The sequence below is a fragment of the Alternaria novae-zelandiae genome (assembly GCF_023758075.1).
Source record: "Alternaria novae-zelandiae strain BMP 2774 chromosome Unknown scaffold_4, whole genome shotgun sequence".
In the NCBI taxonomy this organism is placed as follows: Eukaryota; Fungi; Ascomycota; class Dothideomycetes; order Pleosporales; family Pleosporaceae; genus Alternaria; species Alternaria novae-zelandiae.
In genome coordinates, this window is record NW_026056964.1 from 551,498 (window position 1) to 576,869 (window position 25,372).

The window sequence follows — 25,372 nt, forward strand, 5'->3', positions numbered from 1 at the left end:
ATTTCTACAGTCCGATCCATTCTTGCTCCGTCCCCCGATTACCCGCAAATGACGACGATAGTAAGAAAGCGCGCAAAAGCTCCCCCGCAAAAGCACCGGGAGATTACTCGGCTTAACTCGCTATCCCGCTGATTGGTTGAAAATGTTGGAAGACCGGCTAGCGAGTAATGCAGGAACCTATCGGACCGAGAATCGGCTTGGTAGCACCGCGACGCGTCGTGACGCATCGGCTACCATCTTGACGACGGACGCGTCGGAACAGGTTGTGCGAGATACGAGTGTCGGTTGATGCTTGGGCAGATTCGCCCTTACGAGGCAGCATGTTCCTGCTTCTGCTTCGGAAACATGAAGAGAATATCTCCACCTTCAACTCCGGCATTCTTGAGCGGGTTGCCCTCTCCTTCTGTGCAGTTTCCGATTATCTCATCATATCCACAGCGTAGGTAGAAGCGCTCGTTCCCTTTGCTAGCCACGACACTTGCATGGACGTCTTCTTCTCTTGCGCGGTCGAGCCCCCAGCTGACCAGTTCTCGCCCAAGCGATTTGCCAGCGTAGTCTGGATGAACACCGAGGATGTCGAGATACCAGTTGTTCCTGCGGTCGCCATCCCAGTGATGCTTAAAGTAGGGCATAGTTTCCTCCAAGATGTTGCGCTTGGTGGGGTCAAGAGCCCGATTTGTTGTTGAGGGAAGAGGCTGGAAAGCATCCGGTCCTGTATGGATGTTAGCATAGGTACCAATTAATCCAGGATAGCTGGAAATACTTACCGACATCAACCCACTCGTTCTCCACCTTACGCTTCCCCTCGTCATCACCTTGTCTATTCCAGATAGCTGCGCCAGCAATCTTTTCTTCTCCATCTACCGTCGTCGTTGCAACAAGAAGTCTCTCGCTGGGCGTCTTCCAGTGCTCCCGCAGGTACTCGGACCAGAATATCTTGACATCGTCTGGGTACTGGTTACGGTGAGGATGCAGGGTCTGGCCAAAAAGCGATTCATCAAAGAATGCTTTGGCCAGGAGAGATGCCATGGCGGGCTCATCGGCCGGTGTTGCCGGGCGGATGGTCATTGTGTGAGGGGTAGTCAGGCGTGGTGGGGAAGGCGCGAGCAGCAGATGGAAGGCACCTTCTCAGATATATAAATCCACGAAGCACTGCGCCACGAACTTGCGAATAGTGTGGGTTGCCTTGAAGACGTATGGAGAAGAAGGGTGTTTTGACAGAGAGGTCGCGAAGTGCTCAGCTACGCAGGTCCCAGGATATAGTTTATTAGTCGAGCCCGAAGCAACGGTTCTCAAAGTCATTGGTGGCAGAACGTGGTAACAATCAACCTAGTCTAAGGTGAGATCAAGTTTTTGCTTGTGATGTGCGGCAACAACGCTGTATTCTCTACTCTATGCATGCAAAAAAGGAAAGAGGTTCAAGCTGGAGTCCATCGCGAACGCAAAAAAAATAGTGATGGGTCTTACCGCGACTCGAACGCGGGGCCTCTCGCAAGCTGTGCTTGGGTTTACCCCTTGGTCTTGTTAGGATTCGAAGGCAGCTAGTTATGTTCGGATCGACTTACTAAGCGAGAATCATACCACTAGACCTGGTGTTGTTAGATGGTGCTGATGCTGAATGGATGCGGTGATTTCCTACCATAAGACCGTAACACGTGATTCGATGGCGATTTGACGAATTAGATAGAAAATATACTAACTCAAAAACAGCTGAATGATGGCTGAAGCGCTGGTGAGGTTAGGGCGCTCACGATGCTCCACCATTAGCGAACCCTCGAGAACATGAGTCCCACTCCGAACTCCGAAAGTGGAGAACAAGCCTGGGCTAGTAAGGCTAGAATTGCGCCCTTCAAGAGCAACATCTCGAAGGCAGGTTCGTATTTAAAGTAAGCGGAGACGTGTTGCAATCAAGCTTGGTACCCGTGGACATCTACTACACCTGCGATTCTCACGGCATCTTCAAAAACCTCATTATCCCTCCGCAGCACAAGGACCCACATGCACCGACATGCCTGAGCTTCCGAACATACAAATCCGCGACGCCGAATTCCCCGCCGACAAGCAGGTGGTGGGGCAGCTGTTCAGGGCGTACGCGGAGTCATTGCCCATCAGCCTAGACTTTCAAAATTTCGACCACGAGTTGGCGGAACTACCTGCCAAGTACGCAACTGAAAAGGGAGGGGCTGTTTGGCTACTGGTCTCCTCAGTAGGAGACGGCGAAAATCACGAAAGTACCGCCGGCTTCAGCACCACAAGAGAGAACGAGCGAGCCATAGGATGCATAGCCATCCGACCCTTCTTCGCGACGCCCACCACGGCTGAATCTGCAGCACTACTAGCACAATCGACATCACCACCGACCAAGACATGCGAGCTCAAGCGCTTGTTTCTCGCGCCAGAAACGCGGGGAATGCGTCTCAGCAAACCATTGATGGAAACTGCGCTTTCGCATGCGAAGAAGCTGGGTTATGAAGAGATGCTGCTCGATACACTACGCAGCATGAAGACTGCAAGAAAGCTGTATGAGGGATACGGGTTTGAGGAGATTGACAGCTATTACGAGAACCCAGAGGACGCAGTATTCTATCGCTTGAAGCTCTAATGTCGCGTTGGCTGGACTGTAGACGCGTCGCGGGACGGGTGGACAAAAGTAATTAAAGTTCAGGCGTGATCGCGCGTCGAGAACATCGTCATCGATTTTCCACTTAGCGCGTCCCCTTCATCGCGACCGCGTTCCACTACATGCGGTCATCACCACATACCCCTGGCGCTAGATACAATACCATCATTCCCATTGACCCTGTTTTGGAGCAACACATCTCATCGCACGCGACATGACCGTTTCCCCTGTTACCAGCGCAATGTCTGAATCGCATTCTACACCCGCTTCGTCGCCACCGCCAGCCGACATGGATTCAGAGAGTGTACCGCAGTCGATGCAGCAGGAGGAGAAGCGCATGAGGACGCAACGCGAAAAGGATGACGCGAAACGCGAAGCACAACTAGAGAAGGAGAGGCAAGAAGACATCAAGAGCGGCAGGGAAGTACTCGACAAGAAGTTCCAGCAATTGGAGTTCTTGATGAACAAGAGCAAGGTCAGTCCATCTCTGAGACAGTGCGTCTCATTGCTCTGAATGATTGCTAACGTATAGCAGCTGTATGCATCGGTTATGCTTGCGCAGATGCAGCAGCAAGAAGAACAGGAGCACGAGCAAGACGAGCGGACGAACGGACAGACTTCGAAGCGCGAAAAGATCGCCGATACAACAGCGGCAGCATCGCAGCGACGAGCTACACGCGGATCCACGGCCAACGGCGCGACAACGGCGAAGCAGGAAGAAGATGATGCTACGCCAAAGAAACGTGCGGGCAGACCAAAGAAGACAGACACCAAGAGCCGTGGTAGACCCAAGAAGCAGACTTCGGACATAGCGAGCTACTTCAGCAAGGCTGATTTAGAAAAGAAGGCGGGCAATCAGGACGTTGGAGAGGCCTTGAAAGAAGCAGCAGAGGACGACAAAGACAATGTAAAGACAGGCGACATTGGCATGACAGACCTCAAGTCTGCGCGACAGCCGAAACTTGTCACTGGAGGTACTATGAGATCATACCAACTCGAGGGCCTTGAGTGGATGGTGTCATTATACAATAACGGCATCAATGGCATTCTAGCAGACGAGATGGGTCTCGGCAAGACCATCCAGACGATTGCGATGCTTGCACATCTATGGGAGAACAAGTCATATGGACCTTTCTTGATCGCTGCACCGCTGAGCACCACAAGCAATTGGGTTGCAGAGTTTGAGAAATGGACACCCAGCATGCCGGTCATGCTATACCATGGCGACAAGAAGGAGCGTGAAAGACTACGCAAGACGAGACTACGGAACCCCGGTACCGCCGACTTCCCTATCATGGTCACCAGCTACGAGATTTGCATGAACGATCGCAAATACCTTACAAGTTTCGGCTGGCAGTTCATCATCATCGATGAAGGACATCGCATCAAGAACCTCGACTGCCGGCTGATCCGCGAGTTGCAACAGTTCCAGTCCGCCAACCGTCTCCTCATTACTGGTACGCCATTGCAGAACAATCTTGTGGAGCTGTGGTCACTGTTGCATTTCCTACTGCCGACAGTATTCGACAAGTTATCTACGTTTGAGAGCTGGTTCGACTTCTCTGGGCTAAAAGACAAGTCGAGTTTCGAACAGCTGCTATCGGAGGAGCGACAGCAGTATCTGGTCAAGTCACTACATGCTGTCCTGAAGCCGTTCTTGCTGCGACGAGTCAAGACAGACGTTGAGAGCTTGATGCCCAAGAAGCGCGAGTACGTGTTGTACGCTCCGTTGACTTCCATGCAACGTGAGCTGTACCAAGCCATCCTTGATGGTACCAGTCGATCCTATCTCGAGGAGAAAGCTGTTGAACGATTGAGCATTGGTCTTAGCAGTCGAGCAGGAACGCCATTGAGTATCCGCAGTAACAACGGTAGTCTCAAACGTAAGGCTTTGAGCAGCAGGGAGACTCCAAGCAAGAGCGCGAAGACGTCTCGAGCAGGTACGCCCGCATCTGTCGCCTCAACGAGAAGCCGAGGCCGGCCCAAGAAGAACTATGAAGAAGTGAGTGATGATGAGTACTTCGATGGACTGGACAAGCCAGAATCTGAGGAAGAAGAACAAGATCTGAGCTCTGATGCTGAAGACGAGAGAACTCGAGCTGCGACTTTCGAAATCGCAAAGCGTCAGCTCATGCAGAAGAAGCTTGGTAACCCCATCATGCAGCTCCGACTGTGCTGTAACTCGCCATACAATTTCTTCAACCCTTTCATACGAGCAGACACTGACGGAGCCGAAACCTTCGCATCGGAAACAGAACCCGATGAGACTATCGTGTCAACTTCTGGCAAGATGCTTCTCCTCGATGCACTTCTCCCCGAGCTGATACGTCGCGGCCACAAGGTTCTGATCTTTTCTCAATTTACCACCACACTAGATCTCCTCGGTCACTACCTCGACCTACGATCCTGGAACTACGCCCGTATCGATGGATCTGTCGCACAAACAGACCGTCAAGACCAAATCCTAGCCTTCAACAAGCCATCTACTACAAAGGAGGCTGCGGACATCTTCATCCTGTCCACCCGCGCCGGCGGCCAAGGCATCAACCTCGCAGCAGCAGATACAGTCATCCTCTTCGACAGCGATTGGAACCCTCAGCAAGATCTCCAAGCCATGGACCGCGCCCATCGCATCGGTCAGACCCGCAACGTCATCGTCTACCGCTTCGCAACGCGCAACACCGTCGAGCAGAAACTCCTTGAATCTGCAGAAGCGAAGCGTCGACTCGAAAAGCTTGTCATTAGGAAGGGTGGTGTGCGGAATGACCGGGGCGGGACTCGAGGTAATGAGAAGGAGCAAGAGGTTGAGGAATTACAGAAGCTCCTCCGGAGAAGCGATGGAGAGAAGTTTGATGTTGAGGCTACGGAAAGTGGGAAGGTGTTGGGGAAAGAGGAATTGGAGATCTTGTTGGATAGGAGTGATGAGGCGTATGAGAGGGCGGAGAAGGGATTAGATATTGGTGGTGAGGGTGCTGTCTTCCAGGCGGTGGGTAAGAGAGAGGAGGGTGCTCTTATGGAGGGACTGAGAGCGTAGTGTAGTTGATGAGCTTTGCATTTTGAATACCCAGCATGTTTACAAAAAGATCAAGGTTTATAATCGCGTGGTGCTGTAACTTGGATGGTTGATCGATAGTGGCTCGACGCCCCATTTGAAGCCTGCTAGGCATCTTTCGGGTGGGCATCGCCCAGGACTCACAGTGGTTATGCGTTGTTTCATGGACCTAGTGTGCATGTCTTCATGCCACGGGCAGAGACGCCTCCAGATGAGGAATGCCCGTACGCGACTTGGACGGTCAATCCTCGGGTGGTTGGGTGGCTGCTTCCTCCCTTGCAGGTCAACGCGTCATGGTCGCGTTGCAATTCCCCGCTCTGCAGCCCTTCTGTCGTCCTCACTCTACACATCAGATCTACAACTGAGATCGAGCGATGGTCTCTTTGTGCCGTACGTGCGCCACGGATGCCCGATGCATTGCGCTTCCTCACATTGATTGCTGATCATTGTGTGTTGCGCCTCATTAAAGCTGGTCAGCAGACGGACTGGCGCAACGCCGATGACAGCGGCTAATACATGCTTTCGGAAGAGCCCAACTTACCCGGTAACGCAACCCATCATGGATGGTACCTTGCATTAAACTTACTCTCCAGATGTCAAAAAACCTTCGAGTATGACGTTCAGGCATTACCATGTCATCGCTACTATCAAATTTCGGTATTGTCGGCATCTTGCATTTAGCCTTTTCAACACACGAACGTTCTTAAATCTACGAGACACACGTGGGCATGTGCCGGGAAATGCTTCAGATGCCCCACAACACCATTCGGTTAGTTGCACGGAGCATCCACCATGGTTCTTTGCGGCTACGAGTACGATCATACTGGACGACGCAACGACAGCTGAATCCGCGTACCGGGCTTTGAGCCAAAGAGCAATTGTAATGCACACGTTGACCTCAATATCCCCCACAACTTCTCAATTTCTCCAGAAATGATATTCTCGGATGGTCTCCCACACATGCGCAATCGCAACAGGCCCCACAAAGATACCCATCGTTTGGCCTCCATATTAGCAATAACGTGGATATCTGTAAACACTTGTACAACCATCAAAGCTTACATCTTCAATTTAGAAGTCGAGTTTGGCACTGTCTTTGATTGGTCTGCTGCATATTCTCAGACTCGAAAGAGCCTCACATGCACGCGGCCAAGTACTCAGTAAACCCATCTGCTATATTGAGTGGGTATGTTTTTCATTATCGCCTGGCTGTCTCTCCCTAGCTTCCGTGAGGCCATGTGGAAGTGTGATTAATACCTGGGTTTGCTCACTAGAAATGTCTGGTTTACCTGGTATCTCATCGATCTTTGTAGAAAGTCTACCATGCATTGGAGACTGATCAGCCTAGCAGGAGCTTTGAGCCTCTCCGGAGTTTCAGCTCTAGCTGACCCGTCAATCAAAACCACACTCGTTGTGCATCCACGAGGACCTCTTCACGTATCAGAAGGCATCGAAGATACCATTGCGCAACATCTTGAGAAGCGTAACACTACAACGCCAAACCTCTACTCTCGCTCTCTTCACTACTTGTTCCCTCGACAAGCGGCGGGACGCTGTGGTGCTGATTTCAGTAACCAGAGATGCGGTGGTAACCAATGCTGCTCAAGTTATGGCTACTGTGGGACTGAGTTCGAGGTATGCGCGATCCCAACATCTCGATTTCACGCAAGCTTACGGGGTCTTTTTAGCACTGCGGTGTCATAGTTGGATGTCAGCCTGACTTCGGAAGATGCGGTGATGCAGCACCAGAGCCTACCGCAACACCTACGCCCACACCGACTCCCACCCCTCTGCCACCCACAAGCTCAGTCCCTATCCCCTCGAGCTCATCTGCTCTCCCACCACTACCATCCGGCACACTCATCCCATCGACGAATGGGCAATGCGGAAACGCGACCACGTGTGCCGGCTCCGCCTTCGGAAGCTGCTGCTCGGAGTACTACTATTGTGGTAATTCCATAGACTTCTGCGGCACTGGCTGTCGTCTTGGCTTTGGGACTTGCGGTGGCGTGGCACCGCCGCCAGGCTCTTCTTCTGCGCCGGCCCCTGCTCCCAGCAGCTCCTCGACTCAACAGTCGCCCACACCGACAACTACTTCCACACCAACGCCAACACCAACGACTAGTCGGAATTCATCTGCAGCACCCGTTCCGACCAACGTCAGCACTGGCGGACGGTGTGGAGCAGATGGGAATGGCCAGACTTGTACGGGCAGTACTTTCGGGAGATGCTGTTCAAGCTATGGGTGGTGTGGTAATGATGAACTTGACTACTGTAGACTGTCGTGGGGTTGCCAGCCGCAATTTGGAACGTGTACTTAGTCACAGTCTTATCAACGGTGCAGCAAAGTCGGTCAAGCTCGTTGATGAGTGCAGTAACGGCCTTGGTGAGCTTCATGACAGCATACACGGAAGCAAAGGGGTGTCTATAGATTGTGCTGGCATAAATATCTCATCCATACATAACAGCTTCGGTATCCGAAGAATATGCGTCTGTCTTTGTTCCCCTCTGTAAAATTTCTTCCTGGACGGTTGATGTCACCGGAGAGTGCCGCATATGCAAACTTGAGCCTCGTCACATACAATAGTTGCGGGGAATGCCATATTACGTATGATGAAAAACGACATCAGCATCAATGTACAAGGCTCCCAAGATCTTGGATTGTCGCACTGCTGTCAGGGTAGCTTTGACGCTTCCGCCAAACCCAATCGTAAATTCTACACCCATCGTGAAAGGCCTAGGCATAACTTTGCAGGCCTTTCAAGTGGATACTATGGCATCTTGAATCTGCTCAGCATTGATGTTTACCGGCAGCATGGTGCTCTATTCAGATGGTCGGTTGGGAGAAACTGAGCTTGAGGATGTGATTGGCCATGCACTTGTGCTCGATCAAAGCGCACGCTACGGTGAGACAACTACCACACCTCTGCTTCCATAGTGCGTCCCAGTAATCACACGAGTACCGGCGATGTTGGTGTTATGACACTCCTGACGGAAAATATCGGCTGCAGTAGACCTAGCGAATGCGAAAGTTCTACCTAAGTATGTAGCGCCAGGGTGAACGACAGGTACTAGTGTGTCTAGATCTTGAGATCGAAAAAGAAAAGTATGGGGAAACTGCCCTGCGCAAACAAATCTTGGTAGCGGAGATGGGAGCAGTGGATGAAGGCCTCCATGCCGATCTCTGCCGGTAACATCGCGTGCCTCCACACCTGGGCATCTCCTCGGTTCTTGTGCAAAGTGCTACACTTCACAGCCACATGCGTCCGCAGCAACGCCTCCATCCGCAACCCAAGAAAACTAGTATACAGTTGGCACGCTGCAAGATCGATCAAGTGCGTCTGTGACGTATGATCTTGGCAGCCTAGGAGAGCAGAGAGTTTACCATCAACATCGCCGTCATTGGCCCAAGGCGCTTTGACCGAGGCAACTTTCCAAATATTTTACTGCCCGTCTTTTGATAAATTTCCTTCAGGGGTGTCTAAGTTGCATCGGAAGTAGCGTTGTGCAGATCTCACGATGCTTTGGTATACGGGAAGCTGACCGTTCTCCATAATTGGGTACGGGCTTCGATCCTGTTGGTTCGGGCACGCTAACATCCGGAGGGTACCCCTGGTAAGTGCCGCCAACTACCGCATCGTGCATACCAACTTCAGCCAGGTCTTAGACCTTTGAGGACGGCTAGTATCATAACTCTCGCAGGTGCCTCCTGTTCGGCGCGGGTGGCGGTTGCTTGATATTGGCCACAATCCCACTTTCTCCCCATCTGACCTTTCTTCCTCGGGCACTACCCCGGATCCATAGGTAATAGTCTGGCGCCTAAGGTTCCGATCGAGAGCAGTTCACGAATCACAGGCGGGTGGTTGTCATCTCCACAGGCTCTCGTGCAGCCCAAAGCGTCCTTGGAGATGGCCGTCGCCCGTTGTGTACTATCGACCAAGAGATCGACAGCGGGGTCTTTGTTGAACGACCAGGTCAACCGCGGCCATGCTCACGTCGCCGATGCGCGTCATGCAGACTATGGGTGACAGCAAACGTGATGGCGATGTTGGGTACGTACCTGCAGATTGGTATATAGCATGCCCGACCCATCTGGTCTATATTTCATTGCCAGCATCAAGTCTTCTCATCAATCACAAACATGCACTTCTCTTCTCTTCAATTAGCTTTAATCGCCGCGGCGCCCCTTGCCAGCGCTTGGCCAACCGCCATCTTGGACGCTGCTGGTCATGATCCCGAGCTCCTGAAGCGCGCCGAGGAGGCCGCGAGACTGGTGAAGCTGCAAGGCCGTCAAGGTGGTGCAGGTGCTGCAACAGCCATCTTTGAGCCAGTGCCTAAATTCGACGCAAAGGCCCAGTACATCAACATCTCCAAGGGTAGCGGCCACGAGTACGTTGCTCCAGGAGCGGATGACCTCCGAGGACCTTGCCCTGGTCTTAACGCGTTCGCCAACCACGTGAGTCCTCCACTGTGTCCTACTTAGTTGATGATACTAACACGTTGAAGAACTACCTACCCCACAATGGCTACGCCACTGTTGCACAATACATCGAAGCCACCCAAAAGGTGGTAGGCATGGGCCCCGTACTGTCGACCTTCCTCTCAGTTCTTGGTGGCGCCCTCGACGGTGACCTTCTTAGCTGGTCCATGGGTGGCACGCCATCCATCGCGCAAGCAGGCGTCACAGGTACCCTGGGCAATGGGCTGAGCGGCTCCCACAACAAGTACGAAGCCGATGCTTCGCCAACAAGGCCTGACCTTTACCAAGCTGGCAACAACTACAAGACTGTCGCTAGCCAGTTCCAAGAGCTGATTGACTACTCACCCGGTGGTGTCGTCACCTTGGACAGCTTGACTGAGTTCCGAAGCCACCGCTTCGATGTGCAGAAGCAGACTAACCCCTACTTCTTCAACGGACCATTCTCCGGTGTGTTGGTGCAACCTGCTGCGTACACCTTCATCTTCCGCTTCATGGCCAATCACACTGCTCAAGACCCCACCGGTATCCTCCCATACGACGTTCTCAAGTCATGGTTCGGTATTGAGGGAAACAGCGGTAACTTCAAGGCTGTCCAGGGTGCAGAGAAAATCCCAGAGAACTGGTACCGTCGTGCTCTTGAGTACCCTTACGAGACCACCTACTTCCTCGCGGATGCTGTCAACGCTGCTGTTCTCCACCCCAAGTTCCTCGACATTGGCGGGTACGTTCATTTACCTCTTACATTGCTTAGAACAATTGCTAACATGCTTTCAGAAACACTGGTACTCCCAACTCTTTCGTCGGTGTTGATGTTGCCGACTTGACCGGCGGTGTCTTCAACGGCGCTTCCCTCCTCGAGGGCAACAACCTCGGCTGCTTCGTCTACCAGGCATCAGCTCAAGGCAAGGCCGATATTCTTCTCGGACCCCTCAACGCCCTCACCAGTGCTATCGGAAGCCTCATTGGACCTCTTGGCTGCCCAGAGTTGATGACGCTCGACAAGAACTTGCTCAAGCAGTTCCCTGGCTATACCAAGTCGCCCGTCTACGGTTAAAACACGTGGAAAAGGAAATGAATAATGTATATAGTTAGTAAGATGTCAGGTGCAAAGACATCCTGACAGTAGTATAACGAAATGAACATAATGATACGACTTCACAACCTCTGACCTCTCCTTGCGATGCTTTCAATTGTGTGTTGCCCCTTGCTAAAGCAAAAGTGTTGAGGAGTATTATGGTTCATGACTTTTGCTTTTCGCCGTCAATGAAGTCACGAATGGTCTGTTCGAGCCCAACGTCTTCACTAAACCCTAGCTCTCTCGCTCTCGCCGTATCGTACTTCGCCGGCCAGCTCAATACGATCCTCTGCGTAGTCTCATCTCTCTTCTCTTTCACCAAAGCTCTCGTCTCCTTTCCAGCGACCTTTTCCAAAGCGTCCAAGATTTCTCCGCTCGTAGCTGTGTAACCGGGTAACAGCACTTGGCGGAAGTGCCCAAACTTTTCCGCCGGAACTTTAATGGCGTGCACGAGGTTTGTCGCCAGCGCGCGCGGTGAAGTAAGCCATATGCCAATGCTGGGGTCGACTGGTAGCTCTGACTCTTTTCCATGGATCGGCTCGCGTACAATGCCAGAGACGAAGGATGAAGCCGCAGCAGTTGGTGCGCCTGCTCTTACGAAAACAGTTGGTAGGCGCACGACTCGTCCGTCAATAAGCCCGCGTCGCGAATAGTCGTTGAGAAGGAACTCAATCATGAGTTTCTGTGTGCCATAGCTCGACTCCGGCATGGGCACAATGTCCGTCTCTGTTGCTACGTTTTCTACTGCTTTCCGACCAAACACTGCGCAGGAAGAGGTGAAGACTACTTTGATTCCTGGTCGCTTGATCCTGATCGTATCCAGTAGCTGGCGTACAGATTCGAAGTTGACTTTGAGACCAAGCTCGAGGTTTGCTTCGCTACCACTCGACATGATGCCATGTAAGATATACACGGCATCCGGCGATTGGGCGATGAGGTCTTCGCATGCGGAAAGCGATGTGAGATCTGCCGACGTGCATTGCACGTTCTGCGACGATGTTGGATTGGGAGGCGGGTTAACGTCGGCTAAAATGAGTGCATCTGCGGTGTTTGTCTCGATGAGTTTCTTTGCCAGAATTTGGCCGACAAAGCCGCCGGCCCCAGTAATTAAGACTTTCATTTCAATCTCTGAACGACGAATGCGAATTTGGAGTAGGAATTGGAGTAGGGCTTGGATTCAGGTCTCTTACCACTGCTGGATGATGCCGTACTTAACATTGTCGACGGTTCGGTGACGATACCGATGTACAAAGTGGGGAAGTGTGGGGACGGCGCCTGCCCCGGATCATTGTCGGCCGAGTTTGTTCCTACTGCTTCTTCATAACGAAGGATTCTCAACCATTACGCCATGCATGAGCGTTTCCATATGTTCCTACTGAGCGCAAACATCTCTCAGTGTTGCACATCTCACACTTCATCCATTCCAGGTTAACACAACCGCGATGTCAGCATCCAAGAGCCTAGTGAAAAACCTGCTCGTAATTTCGTCGGTTAAAGACCCCGATGGGGTGCATGCAGCTATAACATGACTAGTGACGACGTTGATCCGTGATAATCTGGGGTACTGGAAAAGGTACAAATAACCATGATGGGGTAACGCCAATCCCTACCTCCGCAGTCTACTCATTCATCAACCATGGCACTCACTGCAGCACTCCTCCTCGGACTCAGTCAACTTCAATTAGTGACTGCTGTCAGCTCTCTGCACGTCGACACATCTTCTGGACCGGTTGAAGGCTTTACAGATGACATCACACCGAACGTCGCACAGTACTTGGGTATACCCTTTGCCGAACAGCCTGTGGGAGCCCGACGCTGGTTGCCACCGGCTCCCAAGTGCAGAGCGAACGAGACGCTCAAAGCAACCAACCTAGGCCCTTCTTGCCCCCAGTTCGAGGGCGATGCACCTAATGTCTGGCTGACGGACGCGCCGGAGTTCATCATCTCGCCACGCGACTACCAATCAGAGGAGTGTCTGAATCTTAACATCTGGGCTCCTTTGTCTACCTGTGAGACCGACAAAGACGAGTCGGAGCCGTTACCGGTTCTGGTCTGGATTCATGGTGGAGGTTTCGTGACGGGCGGACCCACGGTGCCCTACCAGGTTCCAGCCAGATGGGTGGAACGAACAGGAAAGCACATTGTCGTTGGGATCAAGTAAGTCTAGCTCAATCCATATGACCCAACACATGTCTTACCAACACCACAGCTACCGTTTGAACATCTTTGGCTTTCCCAATGCCAAAGCCCTTGCCGATGACGAACAGAATCTGGCCTTCCTAGATCAACGTCTCGCTCTAGAGTGGATGTAAGTGTGCATACATGAACTTGTCATGGATCAGTTTATTATACCCATTTCTTCTTCTTGGATCTGTAGTCTTCTTAAAGTCATGGATCAGAAACTTACTCATCTTGCAGTCGCGACAACATAGCCAACTTCGGTGGTGATCCAGATCGTATCACGCTCTGGGGCCAGTCTGCAGGTGCCATCTCTGTCGATTACTACAACTTCGCTTATCCCGAAGACCCTATCGTCTCGGGCCTGATCATGAACTCTGGATCGTCTTTCCTATCCATCGCGACCGCTGATACCCAGCAAACGAACTTCACCTTCGTCGCTCAACACTTCGGATGTGACGAGACCGACCCCGATGCCGAAATCGACTGCCTGCGCAAGATCGAATCGAGTGACATTGAGAGCTTCTTGAAGGAATACTCTGACAATGGTACTTCGCCGGGTGTGAGATTCGTCCCAGTCGTCGACAATGTCACGGTCTTCTCCAACTACACGGAGCGCGCTCAGGCCGGAAATTTCACGCTCAAACCGGCGATTATTGGCACAACGGACAACGAGGGTAGCGCCTTCCCCGCATACAACGCGACATACGGGCCACCACAGGCTGAGGCCGACGCTGCAACTGCTAATAACTTCCTCTGCCCAATTGTGAAGACAACCTACGATCGCATGGCAGCCAACACGACTACTTTCCGCTACCTGTATGCCGGAAACTTTAGCAACATTGCACCTCGGTTCTGGCAGGGTGCATTCCATTCGTCTGATCTGCCGCTATACTTCGGTACTTACGGTATTGCGAGAGGCAACGGTACAGATTTCGAGAGAGAGGTAAGCGAGCAAGCGCAAGACTACTACCTTGCTTTCGCGGAGGATCCAGTCAACGGGCTACCCAAACTAGGATGGGAAGCCTACAAGTCCAGTGGCGAGGGAGTGTTACTTGGGTATGATGGAGAGGTTACGCAAAGCATCGCGGCAAGCGAACTAGAGAGTGCGTGTGATGGACTGACGCCGAATGGCAACCCGCTGCCGCCGTTGTGAAAGAACAAGACCCAGGCTTCTTGTAGGATTGCGGCGTAGCGAGAGCGTCGTGTAAGACCAAGAGCTTGCTGTTCCAGTTATTCCGCATGAATCCCACAATATGACACATTGTCGAAATCTCCTGCGCCGCTTCATTCATTTACATGCAAGAGATCGATCGCACCACGTCCTCGGCCCAAGAACCGTTTCCCCGCCTTCCTTCGCTTATCTCTCATCTTGCGTATTGAGCTCGGTAGAAGATCCAAATGCGGTGTCAGGCATAAGCCTTTAAACATGGGTATACGCAACAGATGCTCGGCAGTCGTAACGAGATTTGAGAAAGTTCGGCAACAGTACCCCATGCCGACCTCCAGATATAGCTCAAGCCACCCGGTATATCAGGCGTTCTCGTGATATAGCACGGTTCCATGAAACCGAAGACCCTGGACCCTTGTCATCTCTGATCTGACAGCGGCCCGTAAAAGCAACTCGGCTTCTCATGCACGTCGTTCACACATGGGCAGCCACCAAGAGACGGCTCGGGGTAACCGATATGAGATATTCACAGGGGGTTCACGGTTGCTTCTGGGCGATTAGCGACTACGCCATCGATGCATCTGCGGGCCTGGGTGCGTGATGCGACGATCGCCGATTGCGATGTGACAGCTGGGGAAGCGTGCATGAAGGGTGAAAAGCAAAGTGTGGCGTAGTCGTGGCGTATTGGAGCATGCGAACAACCCTACACATGCATTTGAGATGCAAACAACTAAAGCACCGGAAATGGCTAGACATATTCACAGAGTCAAATATTGGCAATTGCTGACCTAAGGTATGCATGAAGTTGACAGTGGCTGGTGCGCGAGCGCGAAGCGTGACACGTGTCTGTGGCTTCGACGTGTGGCTTTCACTGCCACTGCGGGGTTCAACCTTTGCACTTGCCGCATAGCGTGTTTGAGAAGTGACGTCAACCTGGAGCTTCCAAGATCAGGTAGCAACAAACAGGAACGACACGTGGTGTAGCGTTCCAATTGACGAGCTTCAAAACTGGTTGACAGTCCTTCAACCAAACTCCTCTACTTTACGAACTCCCTAACCCTTTGAACACGCACTGCCCGCTGCGAGCTACTAGACCTACCAGCTCGACAGCTACTAGCAAACCGAATACAAAGACGTTCATCCTCACTGCACATCATGGCTAACCAGGCGCCCGCATCTCTCGTGGAAGCGTTGACAGCCTCTGGTGGCGCTGAACCAGCTGGTAAATGCCACTTCCAAGCCTTCGTCCGCCGAATGTCGATGTGATGAATAATCAATGCCGCGATGGAAGCACGCTCACTCGTTCATACCGACTTTTGGCACGAAACATGCTAACGCGCATGTACCAGGCTTCCTCAACGACATTGTCAAGAACCTTTGGCCCAACATCTGCGTCGCAGGTTCCAACATCATCAAAGACACCGTCGAACCTATCCTCGCCTCAACACTACCTGGCCCTCTGAAAAACCTGAAGTTTGTCAAGATCGACTTTGGTCACATCCCCATCGGCTTCTCCAACGTCGATGTCCACAAGACCAAAAATGACGGCATCAAGCTCGATATGGACATGACCTGGGAGGGTGTTTGTGACTTTGAGCTTGATGGCAGCATGGTGCCCAAAGTGGTAAGTTTTGAATGTGATGAAGGAAGTCGTTCAGCTTAGCTAACATGGTATGCAGGGTGTTGAGAAGGTCCACATGAAGGGCCGAATCAGCGTACTGCTATGCCCTCTAGTAAACATCATCCCACTGGTAAGCCCTTACAACGCCTCGCATGGCATCGAGTTCTATACTAAAGAAATCTCCAGATCGGTGCAGCACAAGTCGCCTTCCTCAACACCCCAAGCCTCAAGCTCGACTTCACCGACGCCGCCAACATTGCCGACTTCTCTGTTATCGACAGCACCGTCCGCAAGACCATCCTCGGCATCATCGATAGCATGGCCGTGCTCCCCAACCGCTTCCTCGTCAAGATGATGAACGACGTTGATTACTTCAAGTGCCACCAGCCCCACCACGGTATCATCCGCATCACAGTCGCCCGCGCAACCGGGATTAGTGCTCCCAAGAAGGGCGAGAAGAAGAGTACCATGAGGAAGCTTCTATCCAAGGTCAAGCTCGAGGACGTACCAGATTGCTACGTCAAGGTCAAAGTAGGCGCGGAAGAAGAGTGGAAGACCAGCGTCGTGGATAACAACCACGAGCCAGAGTGGAACGAGACCCACGACTTCTTGGTCTCAGACTTTGAGCAAGACATCACTGTAGACATTCAGGACGATGACTTGGCGGGTGATGATGACATCGGTATCGGCTCCACCAGCGTCAAGGAGATTCTTCTCAAGGGCGGTTCGCAAGACTTGGAGCTCTCGCACAAGGGCGATGCTACTCAAGCGCGTCTCCTGATCCACGCCAAATTCTTCAACTTCGTCAACGACGCACAGGTTCTTTCTTCGGCCAACGCTCAAGGCCAGGCTGAAGGCCAAGTCTGCGGTCTAGCCACTGTCCTCATTGCCAGCGCCGGTGGCCTCCAGGGCAACCGCGACGAGCTTAACCCCAGCGTCAAGGTTACCTGGGGCGACAAGACGTTCCAAACCGCAGTCAAGACCTACACGCCCGGCACTGACATCTTCAACCCTTCGTTCGACCAGGCATTCCGCATTCCGCTCACTGCCGCTATGCTTGCGAACCCTGGCGCTTTCAAGATCGCGTTGCTGAACAAGGACGTCGAGTTTGGAAGTGCGCAGGTGGGCTTCCAGGATGTGATGGGCGCAGAGGGTATGGCTGTGCATGACACTTTTGATGTCGGAAATGGCGCGACTATTAGGGCTGCGGTTATTCTGAACGGTGCTAAGTTGGCTGAGTAGGGTACCAGTCGACGATGAGAGAACGGTTTGATGGGCGCGATACATAGCATGGTGAACCTGCGAGCTGCATATCAATAGCAATGAAGACATGAACAACGGCATCATTGATTTGTGCAAAATGGTCGAAACGCCTTGCTGAGATAGTCGCGCTTTGTCGTAATCGCACACGCACATAGACGTCTTACGCGGCGCGCAGTCACATCGTCGCCCCCGCCGCCGTCTCCCCATCAACATCCAAAATCGCACATTCCTCATCATCCTTCGGCTTCACCAACTTGATACTCACTTCAGGATCCTGACTATACACCCTCAGACCCAATACACAGACCGCATTCCACGGCTTGGGCTGTTGCGCCTGAGGAACGTCTTGTGGAGGCGGAGCTCCGCCGTAAACATGGTTTCCACGAGGGTGGGGATATCGGCTGAAGTCTGGCGGTGGTTGGGAGTGGAAGCGTTGTGGGGGCGGGAATTGTTGGTTGGGGCTGTAAGGTCGGGGGGATTGAGATGGACTAAAGTAGGGTTCGTTGGGGAAGGTTTCGGAGGTGGGTGTGTGGTCTCCGCCGCTGTTGTTGCTGGGGTCGTTTGGTTCGAGTGCGAGTTCTGTAGCGGGCTCTGTCTTGTCTGAGGAGTCCTTTAGTTGGATTGTGAGGTTGGCCGGGGCGTTTGGCTTGTCGTCTGTGTCGGATGAGGTGAGTTGCTCGGTACCGTGGCTAGCATCCTCAGGCGCATCCGTCGCAGTGGTTTGCTCCGGCTGCGAACCGTTGTCTAGTGGTACTGCCTCCGACTTGCCCGCCTTTTCAGGAGTCTCTTTTATCTCGTGGTCGTTCTTCTCTTTCTTCCAGGCCTCATACTCGGCTTTCTTTTCCTTCTGCCACGTTTCAAACTCCGCCTTTTCCTTTCTCCACGCTTCGAATTCAGCCTTCTCTTTCTCTTTTGCCTCTTTCTTCTTCATCTTCTTCTCTTTCGCCTCTTTCTTTCTCTGTTCCTTCTTCTTCTGCTCTTCCTCAGATAGTTCGAAGATGCCTTTGGCATTTGCAATATCGTAGTTGAGACCAATCTGCCTGAGCTTTTGCGGGTTACGTTCTGCCAGCTTGGTGACGACCTCCGGAACATCTGGAGCCTCTTTGTTTCTTGACGCTTCGATCTTTGGCAAGACTTCGTATACTCCGGCTTCAAGGTCAACTTCGGCGGAGATACTACGGTTGCCGAACCAAGCACCTCGAGCGCGTATGATGTAGTCGCCTGCTGCAGAACCCTGCTCTTGCAATATGAAGTGTAAGTCGAAGTCATATTTGCCTTCTAGACCCTTGAAGTAGCGCTCATCCAGCTATGAAGAGTCAGTATGTTCACGACGGATCATGCCTTGTGACTTACCTGACATAACACGAAGACGGTCGGCCCAGATTTCTTGATTTCCACCGAGAACTTTGTGTTCACATAGCCAGTAACCCATGCGACCGGTACGCTCGTCCAACGCTGCACTACCGTCCATTCCTCGTTGAAGAGCCGCGTGCGGTCAAGAAGATCGAACCTCTTGAGCAGATCTTCATACGACATCCAGAACAGGCCGTCATCTCCGAATTTGTGGCCTAACTTGTCCATCCAGTACGCCGTCCATTCCCGAGACCCGTCGGACCAGGGTCCAGTCCACTCGCCCATGCCGGCATGAACTCGTTTGCCCCAAGGATTACGTATCAACACAAGTTGATACTTGGTACCGTCCTCACCCTCAGCATCAACTGCCTTCAATATCGAATAAGCGTGGCTCAGGGCAAGCCCCCTTCGAGCGTCCGAGTCATCTCCATCCATGCCAGGTGAGGATGCTGAGAACAGAAACTCTTTGCCGGCTTGTAGTAACTCTGCCCATAGTCGTTTCTTACTCAGGACACGATCGGTAAGAATCTTCGTTGTAACGCCCCCTGTCAGGTCTTCCACCGCTTCGCCGCTGCAGCCGCCGGCAATGGCATCGTAGTCTCCGTGCACCGTAAGCTCGTTAGTAATCGCAAACATACTCCAAACGATCGCGGGGCAGGCAGGATTCGAGCATACCTTTGGCGTAAGCCTTCTCCAATAGCGGCAGCCACGTTTCATTCTCATCAACACAAGATGCGAAATACAGCGCTTCGGATCCAGTCTGGTTGTTCTTCTTGTACTTCTTCTCCTTGGCGTTCGCTGGATCATACTGGTCCCCAAAAGCGGTGTCAAAATCGCTGCACTCGAGGTACAGGTTGTCGTCAATGACTGTCCAGATCCACTCGCCGTCTCTGTAGAAGACGAACCCATAGACGCCACACTCCTCGTCTCTAGCAACGCAGATCTTGTTCATTAGAACGGGATTGCTGCAGATAGTCGCCACAGCAGCAATGAACCAGCAATCGCCATTCGAGCCTTGTCTGAGATCGGAGCTGGAGAAGCCGTCGAGTTCGAATTGCGGGTTTTCGAAGATCCAATCAACGCGATGCACAGAATTGGGGCCGTCTTTACTGCTCTTCGGCCTGTTGGTCAGGAGCTTGGCCGTAGCTGTGAAATCGAACACCGCGCCATCAGACATGACTACCCCACTTTGAACCAGCGTGGAGAGAGCGTTACCCAGCCGCATAGGGCTGACTTGTGGATTTGTTGATTTTGCTGGCTCCTCTTTGAACCAGCTCATCAAACCCCATTGGCAATTTTTGTCTGACAGATCTTCAATGTCAAAGTCGGCATCGGTAAACTTCTCATTTGTACGATGGCATTCTTTGACGACGCGGGCAACGCGAGCGCGACATTGCGTAGCGGCCGCTTCATACGATTCAGCTGCATTCTTCCCTGTGACGGTCCCCTCTTTACGCTGCGTAGGCAGTAGATGCGCGTACAAACTCGGTGGAAATATCTTGGTCACCTTCTCGGGTCGCTTCGTAATGAGATTGTCCCAGAATTCGTTGATGACCTCCTGAGGTGCGCCGGTTTGTGTATCCTCGCTTCTCTCAGAGATCATGGTTGCTTTTTCTCTGCGGGGCCCGGGCATCTGTAACGCTGTGGCTGAACTGTTTTGCTCGAAAGCAATTATAATTGTTTAATCAAGGGACGACAGCGGAGACCTCTTTGAAAGCGAATGCGAGCACAGAAAGGGAGATGGGAGGAGATGAACATGTGTTGAAGGTCGGTCTGCACTGGCACGTCGACTATAATGTGTCTTGTCGGTTTGGGGGCCGTATCGTCAGATCTGCAGTATTGGCTGCTTACGGCTGCCTGCGGCTGAACATAACGTCCATCTGGCTCCAATAGCATCTCTGGCGCATGCCAATGGTCGTGCGAATGAAAGCTTGTCATCCCATGGCGATTGTGCAGCTGCTGCAAGTTCCGCAACGCACAACAGAGCTGTCGCTCTCTGCGCAAGGCAGCATCGCAGGCAGTGAGAGCGGCGACCGAGAACGGGTGGGATGTGGAGCGTGAAGCCTAACGCAGAGTAAGCGGTCCAGTTGTGGGTCAAAGTTTGTATGCAGAGTGTGTTCTAGTGCAGGCCACGAGATGGGCCGGGGCACTGTGGCTGGAAGGCGCGGGGCAGGCTGGGCAAAAGGGGTGGCAAGCGCGAACTTCGCGTCCCCCAACCCTTTTGGGCACTTGTCGCAGAACACCGACCTCAAGTCTTATGATCTCATGTATGTCCTTATTCTACCGGCCATATATCCCCCGCATGCGTTTGGCAGGCGCCCGCATGATATATAATCGACTGACTGACTGGTCGCTGTCTGCGATGCGATTGGTAGGGTCGTCTTCCGAGATCTGTCGGTGCGCCTTCGGAACCTTGCGATGTTGCGAAAAGCGATGCTGGAATATGGTCTGATAAGTTAGCTCCCCTGTCGGTACTGGCAGATACGCAACATGCGATGCTCCAAGCTGATGAAGACTTGCGTTGTCTATCTATCAAATGTCGGCGGCAATCGTGTCGCTCCTCATCAGGCAGGCCCGAATAGGGCAATCGTATCCACCACCTTGTCTTCGGACTTTTCTGCGAGACGAGAACACGGCTCGCGAGACTGCGGCTCTTGGGCTGTAGATACGCGCTGAAACCACAGTTGTGCTGGACCCTTGGGCAGCACGTCCATGCCTAGATGTCTTGCGTAGTCGATCGGGAATTGTGGGTCTTTGGAGACAGAGCAATCGGTACCAGGTGTGTCTGGCGACAACATCGCGCTAAGCGTCTAATTCATCGCTTGGCTCTCAGCTGTCTGAAAAGTCATGTTTGGTACCAGCATGCTAGTCATATGTCACTTACTAACAGAGGATCGCACTGCGCAGACCAACCTTGGAATACGATGAGATGCGCGGCACCGAGACGAGGCGGAATCCTACGGCGGTGCCGTTAATACGATGAGCTAATTTCAATGGCAGAACACGACGATTGCCGCAGCTCTTGCCGCAAACTGCAGAAGATGGACGGGCCGGTGTATTCGATCTGGTTATGATATGATGTAGTCTACTAAGCCGCCAGGCATGCCGCCTCATGGGTATGTGAAACAGCAACCCCACCCATAGGCGTCTAGATGTACATGTAGCTAGAAGAGAGAGACGAGATAACATTCCTGGACTCCTGATAGTACCGAATAGTGTGTGAAGAATTGAAGACATTATGACTTGCTGGTTTGCACCGGTCGTTGTACTGTAAAGCGACAAAAGGGACAAGATACCGTGTGTGGAAGTCGGCCGTGGAACAGTTAAAGAAAGCCTGGTATCGTAGGATCTGACAGACGGGTCACAACGGCAATCGCCATCGGCCTTGCTGTGCAGGCCCTGGCGAGTCTGAAACCCTTGCAAAGCGGGTACCCCTTTGCTTCTGTCTAGCGAGTCGTAAAATCGATTCCTGCAAGGAAGCCTGCCGTTTCGAGATATAGTCGCCAACGACGGCGACGTGAAAAGTAGAGATGCCTGAACGCCATGCTGAGGTAATAAGGCTGACGTGAAAAATGATGATGGAAACCGTAGCGGAGATGGGTGGTGTGTGATGATGTGGGAGGGTCGTCAGCCGCCAATGAGAGCTCGCGTGCATCTGGGAACCGGGATCTCGGGTGCTTTGGATCGTAGTTGGCGATCTGTGCATTCCATCTGCAGTCAACGAGTCAGCACCTACATACATGTTGCATCTTACGAATGATCCCTCGCAACACCTTGGCACGTGCCGTAAGTCCAAGGTGTCATTCCTAGGGGAGGGAGAACCTGATGGAAGGGATTGTTGGACTCACCTATGCCTTGGCGGCGCAAGGCCGACAAGTCTTGAGCTTGCATTGCTCGCACTCATAGATGTGAAAGAGTCCAGGAGTGTGACATAGTTGACAGTTCCAGACGACGAGAGTAGTGTCGGACTTGATCAACTTGAAGTTGTGTGTGCAGCTTGCGGGGCGGGCCATGGTAGTCGAAGAGTATTGGTGGAAAGCGTGTGATGAACGGGAACGACTGTCTGGCTGGTAGTGTGAGACACAGATGCTGGGGCACGAAGGCTAGATATAGAGAGCGAGGTGAAGTACTGACCTGTATGCTTGCGGCAGGATACCGGTTGAGGCTAAGGTAGGATCGGACTCGAAAGCGAGGGTGTTCAGGGTACGTCGATTCGTGGCTGGCAAAAGCAAGCAAGACTTGGAATGAGAGCGACGTCGGGTGAGGGTTGTTTACTGGAGAAGGAACGATTTCAGGGTTTGCTTGTTGCTACTGTGAGGGCGCTAATGACGCGGATCTGTAGTCCGTCTTATACTGACTCTCTCGATGCCGGGCCCAATGGAGAATAAACTTTAGCTACAGGAAGAGCTGAGTGCATGTCCACCAGGCGCGGTAGTGTGCAACACGCAGCAGCGTGTAGCCGTCTGGAGGTTCTGCTCTCCTGGACAGAGGGCATCCAAAGCGGATGGCTGCTGCACCGATGGAGCAAAAGATGTACTCGATGGTAGCACAGGCAGGCCGGCTGGGGATCTGCTCCCTCTCCTCCAATATGAGGCCCTCTCAAAGAGACGGGCGTGGTGGGGTTGGTCAAACGCGGGCTGGCCGTTCCGCAGCCGCGGCCATGGTAGCATCTCGACGTCGCGAAGCCCCTGGTGCCGGAGCAGGGAAGGGCGCGATGTGAATGTTCCGAGATGCTTCGAGGATAGCGTTGCCGAATTCTATGTGTCACACCAAACCGTGCCTGCATGCCGCAATTCTCCCATGGCACCTGTGCAGTCTGCTGCATCGAGAGATGCTGGCTGCGGTCCAACTAGGGTCCCTTTTCGGCGTCCAATCCGGCGCCTCTCTGTGCACTGGAATGCGGAAGGAGCTTAGGGCGCATGGCGTCGGCAAATTTAGCTTCGCGCCTGCACTGGCTCAGGCTGCTCCTTCCCCAACGACGTGCCAGCCCTCGTCACGAAGTTTTTGTTTTTCGCCTGCTCCTCGTGAACCCCGGAGAATAGACGCACGCCAATCGCACACTTAGATACGCTGTCCTGCCCGACACCATGAACGACGCGTCCGGCACCATCGTGAGCCGCATGGGCTGTCCAGCGTCCCAGACACCAGCTGCCCAAAACGTCGTCCTGCATGCGCCTCCACCCCGTTTCTTGTCCGCTCCACCTGTCTTCTTTCTTTCACCGTGCCGTCATGACATACAGCCCTCCACTGCAACGTCTTCTGCGATACACGAATGCGTCCGCTCTCTGCATTGAGAAGTGCCGTCGGCACTGTCGCCGGCCTTTCCCTTCGCAGAATACGCGCAGCAACTGATGCAGGTCGGTGCATTTGGTCTGTCTCTGGCTGCTGCGTCAAGTCGACCTCCAGCCAGGTTCAGCTCGTCCAGACGGCTACATGCAGCCTTACATTGCGTGTCCTGCTGTGGCGCGCAGATCCACTCATGGCCGCCAAATAGGTCTGCCTCTATATCGAGATTCTGCATGCCATGTCGAGGGCATACCTAGGTACTTGGTCCAAAGCAGCAAGCACCATGCAGGTGGCTGGCGGGAGATCCACTATCAGCTCTATCGACATTGCTTGCTTCTGCGACGAGCAGCCATGACGTTCCGTTCCAGCATGTAATCTCGTTCCTCTAGTATCGGAAGTTAGAGTCCTGTAGCAGTAACATGAGCATAGTAATCACTCGCAATTTTCAGAGACACCCCTGGCCGGCTTTCATATCTGAGGCCTTTATATGCGCATCGGATGTTTCTGTCAGGAGAAGCTCGGTCATGGCTTGCTGGTTTGCGATCCCACCTCTCAGGGGGCATCTGCACAACGACTTGAACCCTATCAACGCGCTGTTCGCGGTCCTGTTGTTCCTTTTCACGTCGACTACAACATCGTCTTTCCTTTGATGACATGACACGATCTGATTCATTGCTGCCAGATCTCATTACTTACTAAAAGCATATCCGAGGTCGGGACATGGCGTTCCAGCGGCCTACCCGGCCACAGGCAGATGATCAGAGTTAGGTCCGGCGCATCACACCCTCCTCTGTGTACCACAGAAGCCTCGATGGTACCTGACTGGACATTACGACGGGAACTACGTTTGGGAGGCGGTGGTGGGAGCTCTACACTCGCTTGGACCCATCGGTTACACCGGATCGGAGTGAACCTGGCGCTCGGTGCCACAATGCAAGATCGCGACAACCATCACGTCCGCTGTGACCATGGCGCCCGTGTGGCGTCCTGCGTGTGGACGAATGCGCGTCAGTCCCAGACGGGGTGACTTCCTCTTCTCGCTAGCTCCATCGCCCGCCGCAAACACGCCAAGCACGCTTGGCTCACACCCACGCGACCTCTCAAATTCTACCATGGCAAGTGCTTGCGGGGGCTTTCGCTAGCTGCTCAAAAAGCCCCGTTCGCAGCGAGCCTCCAGGTTTGTGGCTTGACACCATGCATCATGGCAGTCAGACACTCCTGTAACGCGACCTAATTTCTCAACCATGCAGCTTTCTGTGTAGACCCATATGGT

At 52.9% G+C, this 25,372-nt stretch overlaps 8 protein-coding genes and 1 non-coding gene across 9 annotated transcripts; 5 read left to right on the forward strand and 4 right to left on the reverse strand.

The window, feature by feature from the left end:
• Positions 1-308: 308 nt before the first annotated feature.
• J4E88_002691 (uncharacterized protein) lies at positions 309-1,068 on the reverse strand (the record flags this gene model as incomplete). The annotated part of the gene is made up of 2 exons (XM_049396350.1): positions 309-712; positions 768-1,068. 2 exons carry the CDS (start codon positions 1,066-1,068, stop codon positions 309-311), a joined length of 705 nt encoding a protein of 234 aa, XP_049257698.1.
• Positions 1,069-1,464: 396 nt separating this feature from the next.
• Positions 1,465-1,591, reverse strand: J4E88_002692. Its single transcript has one exon. It is a non-coding gene; the product is annotated as a tRNA-Thr (tRNA).
• A 417-nt stretch (positions 1,592-2,008) lies between these two features.
• Positions 2,009-2,602, forward strand: J4E88_002693 (uncharacterized protein; the record flags this gene model as incomplete). The annotated part of the gene is made up of 1 exon (XM_049396351.1): positions 2,009-2,602. One exon carries the CDS (start codon positions 2,009-2,011, stop codon positions 2,600-2,602), a length of 594 nt encoding a protein of 197 aa, XP_049257699.1.
• A 232-nt stretch (positions 2,603-2,834) lies between these two features.
• Positions 2,835-5,654, forward strand: J4E88_002694 (uncharacterized protein; the record flags this gene model as incomplete). The annotated part of the gene is made up of 2 exons (XM_049396352.1): positions 2,835-3,095; positions 3,156-5,654. 2 exons carry the CDS (start codon positions 2,835-2,837, stop codon positions 5,652-5,654), a joined length of 2,760 nt encoding a protein of 919 aa, XP_049257700.1.
• Positions 5,655-9,813: 4,159 nt separating this feature from the next.
• On the forward strand, positions 9,814-11,206 carry J4E88_002695 (uncharacterized protein; the record flags this gene model as incomplete). The annotated part of the gene is made up of 3 exons (XM_049396353.1): positions 9,814-10,128; positions 10,179-10,873; positions 10,927-11,206. 3 exons carry the CDS (start codon positions 9,814-9,816, stop codon positions 11,204-11,206), a joined length of 1,290 nt encoding a protein of 429 aa, XP_049257701.1.
• A 184-nt stretch (positions 11,207-11,390) lies between these two features.
• Positions 11,391-12,347, reverse strand: J4E88_002696 (uncharacterized protein; the record flags this gene model as incomplete). Its single annotated transcript, XM_049396354.1, has 1 exon — positions 11,391-12,347. The coding sequence occupies one exon, from the start codon at positions 12,345-12,347 to the stop codon at positions 11,391-11,393; it is 957 nt and encodes a 318-aa protein (XP_049257702.1).
• Positions 12,348-12,863: 516 nt separating this feature from the next.
• On the forward strand, positions 12,864-14,561 carry J4E88_002697 (uncharacterized protein; the record flags this gene model as incomplete). The annotated part of the gene is made up of 3 exons (XM_049396355.1): positions 12,864-13,384; positions 13,437-13,535; positions 13,646-14,561. 3 exons carry the CDS (start codon positions 12,864-12,866, stop codon positions 14,559-14,561), a joined length of 1,536 nt encoding a protein of 511 aa, XP_049257703.1.
• Positions 14,562-15,830: 1,269 nt separating this feature from the next.
• On the forward strand, positions 15,831-17,439 carry J4E88_002698 (uncharacterized protein; the record flags this gene model as incomplete). The annotated part of the gene is made up of 5 exons (XM_049396356.1): positions 15,831-15,838; positions 15,868-15,878; positions 15,926-16,200; positions 16,256-16,327; positions 16,384-17,439. 5 exons carry the CDS (start codon positions 15,831-15,833, stop codon positions 17,437-17,439), a joined length of 1,422 nt encoding a protein of 473 aa, XP_049257704.1.
• A 196-nt stretch (positions 17,440-17,635) lies between these two features.
• On the reverse strand, positions 17,636-20,416 carry J4E88_002699 (uncharacterized protein; the record flags this gene model as incomplete). The annotated part of the gene is made up of 3 exons (XM_049396357.1): positions 17,636-18,766; positions 18,814-19,412; positions 19,489-20,416. The coding sequence occupies 3 exons, from the start codon at positions 20,414-20,416 to the stop codon at positions 17,636-17,638; spliced, it is 2,658 nt and encodes an 885-aa protein (XP_049257705.1).
• Between the last annotated feature and the right edge of the window lie 4,956 nt (positions 20,417-25,372).